We start from the raw sequence: 11517 nt of genomic DNA, 5'->3' as shown, positions 1-11517 counted from the left end.
TCAGGGTGTGTCTACGCACAATACATGTACGGTAGCTTTATCCGCCTGTGTTTGTTACCTGGCTCTTTTCTACTGACGCGTTGTGCTTGTCGCACATGGGGCTGATCTCCATGCCCCTTTCCCTTTCTCGGTCACCCTGGCTGAAGAACTCCTCCATGATGCGGTCCGTCCACTGCCGGTACAGCTGTAGAGGCTTGGTGGGGTTGCTCAGGTCTGCACAGTGCACCATGTTCTGGAGGACCTGAATGAAACCAGTAACAAGGTCTAAACCTCTGTGCAGTATGTCCCACATTGCAGGGTAGGCTGAAGGAGGAAAACTTGTCCTACGCAGCTCTAGTTTTACCTGTATCCTGTCCGAGTAGTTGTCCAGCAGCAAGACACCAGAGCTGGTCACCTTCTTGGTTTCCACCATTGTTTTCAGATCGGCCAATAGATTCATGTGCTTGGACATGTCTGTTGCGAGCACCTTGAAACACCCAGAACAAAAAGTTACTGGCATTCAGTGCAGAAAACAGTCATTTCATGAAGACGTTACAGAAGAGACGTCAATCCTCTCACTTACGATGTCGATGACCATCTTTCGCAGTGATTGTCTTTGTTTTTTGGTCAAGTTTTGGAAGATGTCACAGTTCTCCTCTTGTAGGAGCTTGAAACCAACTGCTAAATGGTGGTTCTCCAACACCGACGAGTCATTGTACATCAGTGCTAGCTCTGAATCTGCAGGAAACACAAAGGTGGATAACTTTAGTTTGCAGAATTGTGGTTTTCCATTTGCATCAGGTCCAGAGGTGCATCGTGACAAACGCTCTCCTGAAACCACACCTGAGTGGGAGAAAACATTTTAAAAATGAGACTTATTTTTGCCCTGATAATTTTGTAAGATAACACATACAATAACCAAACAAGTTCAAACAGAATGAGGTGCCAATTAGAGCCGCACATTCCTCTGATAATAATTGCACGTGTGCTGCTGTACAAGAAAGCAGCAGCATGTTTTCCTCTGTGAGGTTTCCCTCTCTGGGTCATTTGAAGGTCCTCTGGCTGTATTTAGATTTGCCATTAAGATGCATTAGTCTCGCCACGGTGGAGCAGAGCAGCAGAGAGGAGAAAGGGGATCCTGCTCGGGTGCTCTTTGGTTGACAGAAGATCAGTCTGGTGGCTCCTAACTAGGATGACTCACTCTGCCTTTACCGCAGGGATTCCCCATTTGGGCTTTATGGAAAGCCCGACACATTTTGTGTGTGAAGAGTATGAGACTGTGCGGTGTCTTTACCGCCCTGATAAGGTATTAGAAACACTCTAATGCAACATTCACATTTGTAATGCTCTGCAGAATGGCTGTTTAAAGTGATACCCAGTGGATATAAAGTCTATTTGTTTGCTTTTTCCGCTAAACTGCCAAATTAAGACAACGTTTGTGGCACCTACAGCCATGAGCGAGTGAGTCAGTTAAAGAGAGATAAGAGGGGTTTAGTTTCCCGCTCGAGGACACAGTTACTAACACAACACCATGAACCTTGTTAAGTCTGGTTAGAAGCTCTGTTCACCCACCTGCCACACTTGGTTGTAATGAGTCATGCAGATGGTCTGGCTTTTATCATTCCAGGTTTTGAGACATTTCTCTTTGTGATTTCTGCCTTCACTTTAGCATAGCTGTGATTCAGATATTTTCGGCAATTCAAATAAAATAATACAAAAAAATAATCACATTTTCTGTGTAGAATGGGAGGCAGAGCCTTTAGCTGTCAGGCACCTCCGCTGTGGTAACAGCCCCTAGTTTTAGTTCGGGAGACCCTGTGTCATGGTGATTTTACATCCTAAATAAAATTGAACTGAAATTTAAAAACAATTTTTTTTTTTTAATTCTGTCTGATCAACAACCTAATCTTAATAGGGTAAAGGCAGACATTGCAATGAAAAAGCAAAACTATTGGCAGCTGTCTGCCTGATTAGTTACCATACAAGATAAATGAGAAAATATTATGTATTGTAATTTAGGGGGCCAAACTACTGTCCCACCTGGTGTGTGTTCTACAGTGTACATGTTCCCACTTTGGTATCAGACTGTGAGTGTGTTTTGTGTTTGTGAGAATGACGCTCCTGAGCCACTGGCAGCTGCGAAGACAGGGCTGTATTTAGACTCACTGGTGCTGATGAGGAACTGGTTCGAGACTCCGGGATGGTCCACGTCGTGAATTGCACTGGCAAAGATGGCAGCTAGGATCTCGAGGTCTGTGAACACGGCCTGGAAGACAGAACGGAGTGTGGAAGGGAGCAAGGGAGGGCATTGATGAGAGAATCAACTCACTGGACAAAAATATCCTTTCAAGTAAGAGCCATTGATTGGACTTTGAGCCTGCATTTGACTGAGGCTGATTGTGAAAGAATGGGCTTCGTGTTCGTGAGTACGTGCAAGTGCGTGTTAATTTATTTTGTGCCTCACCTCGAGGGCAGGGGTGGATAGCAGCACGTGGGTTGACTGGGTGACGTCAGCAGCATGGATGTTGTTATGGTAGGCCACATCGCCATGGTAATGGTCTTCTAAGGTCATCAGGTATGTTATAAAGGTGTCAAGTGGAATTTTAAAAGTTTTTAACAAGTCTCTCTCCTGCAAATCAGAAATGACAAGAGGGAGTTTTAATTGTTGAGACAGTTTCAGGATTCAATGAGCATTTGTTTTGTAGTGAAACAGCGAGACAAACAGAGGAAGAGACCGCCTTCACCTGGAATATCGTGTGCATCATGACTGTCAGTGGCCGATTCCCAGAGAACTCTGAGATTTTAAAAACATTAAGGCCCCATTTATTGACATGCTCCAGCTCCTAAAAAAGAATTAGAGACACAATCAGAAACAAACCACCCTTCTTTTCATTTCCTTCATTAATACCTGAGCTTATACACCAGCTACAGTACAATGTGTTTTTATGTGAATTATTTAGGCTGTTTTTTTTTTTTTTTTAACACCATTTGTCAGGACACACAAACACACCTTAGCTAGTTCATCCTCAGTCTCAGTTTTGACCCCAAAGCGAGGGATATTGGAGTTTGTGAGGCTGGAGGAGTGTTGCAGCTTTTTCACCCCGCTGATCTGAGACATGGGCTTGTTCTTCTTCTCCTTCTCCTTCTGCGTCTGCGGGGATGGCATCTCCACTTCATGTTGCTTGTCTAGAGAGACAAACGGATGGTGAATACAAGGAAGGATTCTCACTGTTCAGGCAGAACGGAGGGTTTTATTTTGTAAATCTTTTAAACCAGCGAGTATATCTGCCTCTGTCATAACTCACCCAGGAAGGTGCTGGAGATGAACTCAGACACCTGGTTCCCAGAGCGGCTCATCTCTGATAGGTGAGTCAGCTCCCTATTTAACATCCTCTTGAACTGAAAGATGGACACGCACACACATACATGATGGGTTTGACAGTGTGTAATACAGGGCAGAAATATCACAATTACTTGATTTTACAGCAGATACTCAGAGGCACCATATTTAAATAAATCCTGTTCAAATGAACATAAATTAACAAACACAGCTCAGGAGCCAAATAAACTAAGCTTATTTGACTGTATTAGCATGTCTGAGGCAAAAAATGTGAGCCCACTAACAAATCCTCAAACGTTTTAATTCATTAAAATGAATTTTTCGGTATGTCACTGAAGAAATGAAGTGAAACTTTCAGTCACATTACAGAAGCTGCTCCCAGGAACGTCACCATTTCTTGAATGACACACAAACACACACAGAAAGTCAGAGGGCTGCTGCCACAGATGAAAGTAATCACTGACCCACTTTCCCAGTTTCTTTCAATTTCAGTTTGCCCCTGCCAGCCCGCCTGTCTCTCTCTTCTCCCATTTACTCTTCTCTCTTCTGTTTGTAATTGAAGTGGAAGACCCAAAATTAGCTCCGGCTTTTGATTTGAAGACCAAACTGATTGACGTGGAGGAGAACGCTTGAAATCAGGGATTTTTCCAAAGAGGTTTCAAAACAACAAAATTACAAAATAGATTGCACAAGCGAAGGTGCTGCAACCTCTGACCATTGTGACGTTTGGTCTAAATGCATGATATTAATTAATTATGTGAACCAATATTGACATAAAATAAACCATAACAACAATGCAAAGTGCTTATTGCACAATTGTGCATCAAGATCCTATTGAAGAGCGCCCACGGGCTTTCATTGGGTGGCTTTTTAAAATGGGGACAAAAGAGGCAAAGAACCATCCGTCGTGTGCTTTTATCAGGTAAAAAGAGCCAGTAGAGCAAAAGAGCAACAAATACATATCAGGTAGAGCTGCATCTACATGAACCATAATTACTGAAGCAAATAAATGACATGACAGTGAGATGAGGTCTGGAGATAAATCTCAGATTTATGCTTAACCTAAAAAACAGATATCCCTGATTATTTAAACAAATACAGGGCAACCCGATCACCAAGAGGCTTGTCAGCATAAAAAGGAGATCATAGCATTATGATTTTAATTCCATCTAGAGGCCCTTTGAGGTACTCAAAACCTGGAATGACCAACATTAACATTTTACAGGTGAAGTGAAAATGTCTGTGATTTTAAATCCAAATTCATTTAACCATGTATGTTCTCATCCAGCAATGTCTGCACCGTTGAAACCATAGTGCAAGCATCATCCGCTCTTCCCATCACAGATCCATCAAAATGGATAATGGATCCAGAAAAGTCACACCTATGAAGGATTGTTACATGGCAGACATGTTGGCGAGTAGATATATATAGAAGATGCGTTCTATTTGTGTTCCTATAACACCACAGCTAAATCTGTCTCAAGGATAAATCTAAGTTAGAAAACAAATTCCACTCTTAAGAAATTAATTCAAGAAATCAAATAAAGCAGGAGTGGAACACATGAATAATGAATTAAAATATACTAACATATCTTACCTTTATATATCCCCAGGAAACAGAGAGCAGATAATTTGCTTCAGGCATTTTGACAAATCAACAAAATAGATCCAAAAAAAGAAAGGTACAGGTTTAAAGCCCAGTATTCAGTTCAGTCGATGAAAGCATGAGGCAGCTAGTAAAACAAAAGTCCGCAGTTCTGGCCAATATCAGGACAACCTCAACCTGAGGAGCCGTCACAGCTCGGTTCCAAGTAAATCAGCTGCAAAGAGTGCGTAAATGAAGCGTCGTGTTCCTGTCCTGTGAGAATCCACAGAACCAAGTCCGTGAAAGCTGAGAGGAAAAGCAGATTCTGAGAGAGGAGATGCGGGAACGTGGCTCCCCAAAGATCCGATGAGAGCATAATGTGGCCACACACAGTGATACACACTGACGTGTATGTGTGCGCACGGTCACGCACACGCACGCACACGCACACACACACACACACACACACACACACACACACACACACACACACACACACACACACACACACACAGTCAGAAACAGAGACACACTGCTGAGGTTGTGAATAATTGATGATGGTGCGGATGCTCGGTATATGCCAAAGCACCAGGACAGCAAGATTTTTCTATCAACAGCTCCCAAACAGGACTGGCTGCCTGACTGCCTGCCTGCTTCTGCGTGTATGACACAAGCTCCCATGTGAAGAGCGCAGGCTGCTTCTCTTGCAGTGTCACACAACAGCAGCAAATCAGGGCCCAGATATGAAAGAAGTGTGAGCTCGTCATCACCTCTTATTGGATTGGATTGGAGCAGGCTTGAGACTGCCTGCTGTGTGATTGGCTGGTACCGAAGTCAGTGGAAAATATCCCCCTTCCCTTTCCTTTAATTCTTGCAGTGCAGCGGTGTGATTTTGTGTGTGCCTGTGTACATGTGTGTATGTATGCAAGACATATTCATATTAGATGTGTGTGTGTGTTTAAATGTTGACCGTGATAAACTTCTGTTCAACATGATGTAAGCGCACAGGTTACCTCATCCAACATCATACAGTTTTTGTGAAAAACTGAGGTCATCCTCCGCCCCAGTGTTCACAGGAGGTGAGTCACAGTAACCTCACTGATTGGATGAGGTAAACGCATAAAAAACACATTAATCTTACAAAAGAATGAGCGTCAGAGTTATTTGAAGTGGACTCAGTGGGACAGAAACTGAAAGCACTGTGTTCACACAGGCTGTTGTGTGTCGGTGAGATCAAAAGATTGTCGCTTTGGTTGAAATAAAGGGCTCAAGTAAAGGGGGAGTTACATTTTTTTTCCATCAAAAGCAGTATGAAAGGTTCCCTTAATAAATAAACTGAAAACTGCAATTGTGTAATCCAAACATTACTTTATGAACATGTTACATGTAGCAATCATTTCTATTGCTACTAATTCAATATCATTTAATTATCTGCCATCATAATGTTATTGTTTTCATCAGATAGTCAGTCAGACCATACAGATAGCCACACCTTAATGACAAACAACGGGCGTGTCAAGTCAAAAAAGGAATTACTTAAAATCATTACAAGTGTCATAAAATACATTAGTTAAAAAGCGTAAAAGTCTTCAAAGGGATTGAGAGAGTGCAGCATCTGAATCTCATTCATCTAGGACAAGTGATGAGTAATTTTACAAGTATGGGTGTATATTGAACCTTGACACTTTTACTATTATTTAAAAATAATACTGTCTGGAAAGGTGTAAAGTTACTATTAAATGTGGACACAGTGGACGTGTCAAAAATTAATTTAATTTTATTGTGAATACTAATTCCTAATCCCACAGAACCTCCACGGTGTATGAATCTTTTGATGATTTCTTAAAGAAAGGAGCTCTTCTCTTTTCTCTTCCTTGTTTTTCCTGGTGTGTTGTGTTGTGTGTGTCTGTAAACACAGAGAGCATGTGTCGAGTTTCTGTGATGGTCCGGTGGTTACGTGGATTGAAAAGGGACCAAACCTGTCTCTGCTTACTTTACACCCCACCTCTACAGCCAGCCCGGCACTGTGAGTAATTTGCAGCTACACTGGAGCAGATGAGACCACCGACTAACTGAGATCCAGTGGCTTTGATTGACTCAGAGCCAAGCAGGCCAGCACAAGCCCACCACACACACACACGCACAGTTTACTCCCAGCTGGAGCAGATACACAAATATAACACCCATAGACACCCCTCCTATCCACACAAACTCCCCCTCGCTGTCACGCAAATACACACAAAAAGTGATAGCTTAGTCAGGAGGTGTGAACACAAACTATTGGGTAAAAATTGGAAAGTGTCACACCAAGCTTAGCTGTGAGTAATTTGTTCTTCGTCGGAGTGACCAAAAATATCCATTCCCTGCTGCATATAGCCCACAACACCTCCAGATCTCAGATCTTTCTTTCTTATGTCACATTCCACATTTATTCTGAGAACAGAAGCCCCCTCTTTGCAGGAGCACGCTAATGGCAGCCACTGTTTTTTAATGAATGTACAGCAGTCTGTAAGAAAAAGGTCTGCTGTCCATTCATGATCCGCACAAGAGACTGAGAAATAAATCTATACGCAGGGAGGCTATAAATAGAGAAATGGTAATGGAAGAGGACATCAATACAATATATATACAAAAAATGAATAATAACAGAAAGATGCAAAGACTAATTGTACCAGCAACCAGTTAATCTACTGAAGAATGACTTTGTGGAAGACTAACAAATTAGCAGAAGAATGAAGACCCAATTTCAAGCTCTCCTGGCTGAAGTACTTTTGAGGACACAGCAGTACGTAGCATCCATCCATCCACCATCCATCATCCATTATCTATACCTGCTTTATCCTGAACAGGGTCACGGGGTGCTGGAGCCTATCCCAGCTCACTTTGGTGGAATCACCAATGAACCTGACTTGCATGTCTTTGGACGGTGGGAGGAAGCCAGAGTGCCCAGAGAGAACCCACGCAAACTCCACACAGAAAGGCCCAGGCCCCGGATCGAACCCGGATCCTTTTCACAGTGCTAACCACCGCACCACTGCATCCTATGTCATCTTCCAGCTCCTAGATGACCTGTGTGCCTGAGTATGTACAACAAGGATATGGCCAGGAAAACAAAGTGTGGAGGCAGATGTTCTGAGCTGCCTGTGTGTACCCAAAAGAATCAAAGACAACGAAAGGAAAAAGTAGTGACGATAGATGTCCTGGATGACTCACTGGCAGATAGAGCTCACATCACTTCCAGGATTGCAAAATATATGTTGTCATCTCAAGATCATGAGCGTGTGTTTTACGACTGGCCAAATTAAACTGAACACAATATCAAATCATACCATCCACAAAAGCCATCTGTATGTCAACAGTAATTGTGCCTCAAAGAGGGAAAATCTAAATACTGAAACTGTTGCACCAAACCCACTCAGGCATCTCCAGAATTAAGCTTTTATGCAGTTTGTAAGGTACGTGTGGCGGCCAGAGCTAAACATCCCGGCATGAGGTGAGTGCAAAAACCCTTCAAGTATCTACGTATGACCCCAACCCATACAACTCTGGGAGTGGCCTAAAGTCAAGAATTCATCAATCCATCCATCATCTATACCCACTTTGCCCTGTATAGGGTCACGGTGGGCTGGAGCCTGTCCCAGCTGCCTTTGGGCGAAAGGTAAGATACACCTTGGACAGGTCGCCAGTCCATCACAGGGCCAACACAATTAGACACACAACCATTAACGCTCATATTCACACCTACGGCCAATTTAGAATCATCAATTAATCTAACATGCCTGTCTGTGGAGTGTGGGAAGCAGCCTCAGGACAGAAACAACGCAGGCACAGGGACAACATGCAAACTCAACACAGGTAGACCTCAGCTGAGGTTTGAACCCAGAACCTTTTTGTTGTGAGGTGACTTTGATAGTCAAGGATTCATTTGAACTTAAAGACTGTGATGTCACTCTAAATGGCTGTTTACACTTATAAAAACAGCAACAAGTAATGGCACTTTTAAGAAACAATTTCTAATTTTAGTCTTTCCCGACTTTGCCAAAACAAGCACTGAATTTGAGGTATTGTGAAAATAAAAGATATTCACAGCATGGAGTGTACACCCTTTGATCACAGTTAAAACAAATTTGCTTAGAAAGAAGTCCAAATCCTGAGGTAAAATGAAAAGTGACACATGCTGAGTAAAACAGTCCAATTTCCAGCTCAGCTTTGGTTCCATGTGTTAACAAAATTGAGAGCAATATTTAACTAGTTACTGGCCAGGTGCCTGAGTCAATGATCAACAGATCAGATCATGACACAACCAAATCACAGAAGTTTTAAGAGAGGTCTTGCCTTCAGTAACAAGTACTCTTAAAGTCCCAAAGTATCTTCAAGCAAGACATCCTGGTATCTTAAATCCTTTGTTCTCTATAGTTACCTGAGAAAACGACCACGCCTAGAAGAGTGTTAGAAAAATTACTCAGAGGCTAGATTCAAAATCAAACATATCGGACATCTATTCTTGCAAGAAGGAGCAAATACATGCACACTCGAAGAAGGATGCCCAGCATTGCTCAACGTCACTCCTCCGTAGGGCAGCTTTTATACAGTGTGACAAACAGTTGACAGTCACCCCCCATTCCCTTTGTATCTGCTTTCGTATGGTAATACTGAGTTGGATGCAGGTCACAAGATAAGGACACAGGGGAGTCGTCAATTAGATGCGGAAAGCAAAACAAAAGGAACTTTCCAGGAGTCACTTGCAAATAAGAGTAAAACAAAAGAAACCTTTCCGCGCCTGGTTGACAAGAAACTTTCCGGAGCTACAATGCAAACAAGAAGAGACAATCTTTTTCTTTCCATCAAAGAGGTATGCTGCTCAAACTTGACCAGCACACACGGTTCCTAAAGCAGCACCAGAGGAAGATCAGCTGCTGATTCCATAAACACATTGACTCAAAGGTTGGAAACGTAAGCACAACCACATCCTAGACTATAACCACCAGATAGGCCCTCACTGCAGCTGTCGGCCCCACAGAGATGTATTAATGTCAAAGACTATGTTCTCAACAAAGTATTTAATTTAGAGATGGAGAACTGTAGAATAGGTGTGCACAGTATGTATTTCCGCTACTGTATGAGAGCGCAACAAACAGCTAGTGATGTAACGTAGTACCAGCTATGTCACCTTGTTTAACCTACTGTAAGAGCAGCCACTGGGCTAAACAGAGTAACTCTGAGGATGCTCATAGTCAGAGGTGACATGCATTATTTTACTAGTTATGTCAAAATGTGATTGGGGGGGGTTTACTGTGAATTACTACTGGAACAACACATCAGCAGCAGCCGTTTAAAACTAACTTGTCTCAGGTTCCCCTATTAGAGGCATGGAGGAGCAAAAGGTACTGTACTCCTTCCCCACGCAAAACAGCACCTAGGCTGGTGCACCGGTATGGGTGATGATGTTAACAGAAATGTAGCCACTTAGCGGCAATGGGGAGCACATTTTGCTGCGATTTCATTCATTTCTTCTGTTTGATCTCAGAGTTTCCTTCATTGATAAATTAAGGTGTATGTTAAGTGCTGATAAATGAAAGTCTGCAGGCTACAGACACAAAGTAATGGCTATGTGTGGGAGATGTAGCGACTGTATTACCTGTGATGTATGTGTGTGTGTGTGTGTGTGTGTGTGTGTGTGTGTGTGTGTGTGTGTGTTGCTGGAGTGAGATAGCAGAGTGGTTGGGCCTGTGGCTGTTGCCATGACAACCAGAGATAGCTGTGCTGGTGAGCAATGGTGAGGCAGAGCCTGTTACAGTTTTTTCCCCTTTAAATGAGGTAGATGTACGGGTCATGCATGTGATCGTGGCAACAGCAGAGGTGTGCCTGTGCATTGTAATTCAGTGTAATTCCTTTGTCTGTCTGTCCTCCATGCCTCTCCTCTTAGTCCACCCCCCTTCATGTGACATCACCGTGTGTGACATCACCAGAGCCCAGAGCTGATCAGCATTCAGAGCAGCACAGCAGCCTCCCTTTCACACTCTCCATCACACACACACACACTGGAGGCGATTGAGCATGCTCATATCAAAACTCCCTGCCTGCATGACGATACTATCACTAACACATTGACAATTGACAATACAACACAAACAGTCCAATGTGGGCTTTGATGGCTAAGTGCTACAAAAGGCATTAAAGCACACAATATAAACAGCACATAGGTCATAGGACAACAAAATACTGACTGTAGCAGCAGTGAGCTCTTCAGGCTCCAATAGCAAGTACTATGGCCGATAAACACTTGACAAATTAACATGGAACAGGGAGGGCCACACACAAAGGAGGTCACATTTAGTTAACATTATACTACAAATGTTACAATCAATTAAATTAGCAATCTATGATGTACTGGATCTCTTTGTTCCCGGCTATTTTTATAAAGTCATGCTGAACATCAGCTTTGCTTTGTGAAAAATAAACACCACCACCAGTGCTGCTGAATGACAATGTAGTATGGCCATTGGGGTGCAATTTACAACATAGTATATCAGAGAAGAGAAAAGCCCTACTAACTCATATGACAAAAAAAATTCTTTGTATTTGATATTTCTTCAGTCAGAAGGAACTATGG

At 42.7% G+C, this 11517-nt stretch overlaps 1 protein-coding gene across 9 annotated transcripts in view; it reads right to left on the bottom strand.

The window, feature by feature from the left end:
- Positions 1-11517, bottom strand: part of pde4d (phosphodiesterase 4D, cAMP-specific) — a 137809-nt gene that overhangs the window by 3535 nt on the left and 122757 nt on the right. For 8 of the 9 annotated variants that reach the window (XM_069178062.1, XM_069178055.1, XM_069178064.1 and 5 more), the window contains 8 exons: positions 3285-3378; positions 2990-3165; positions 2724-2822; positions 2444-2608; positions 2146-2245; positions 563-717; positions 344-466; positions 59-241 (listed from right to left, as the gene is read on the bottom strand). In XM_069178062.1, coding sequence (XP_069034163.1) covers positions 59-241; positions 344-466; positions 563-717; positions 2146-2245; positions 2444-2608; positions 2724-2822; positions 2990-3165; positions 3285-3378 — 1095 coding nt within the window. Of the gene's footprint in view, positions 1-58; positions 242-343; positions 467-562; positions 718-2145; positions 2246-2443; positions 2609-2723; positions 2823-2989; positions 3166-3284; positions 3379-4916; positions 6303-11517 lie in introns of those variants that run through there. The other variant, XM_069178063.1, reaches the window with a different exon arrangement.

The sequence above is a fragment of the Embiotoca jacksoni genome, unplaced genomic scaffold (genome assembly GCF_022577435.1).
Source record: "Embiotoca jacksoni isolate LCO1_2020_lvr unplaced genomic scaffold, fEmbJac1.0.p SCAF_8, whole genome shotgun sequence".
NCBI lineage: Eukaryota > Metazoa > Chordata > Actinopteri > Embiotocidae > Embiotoca > Embiotoca jacksoni.
Note: the sequence above shows the minus strand (reverse complement) of the source record. Positions and strands in the feature narration are given on the sequence as shown.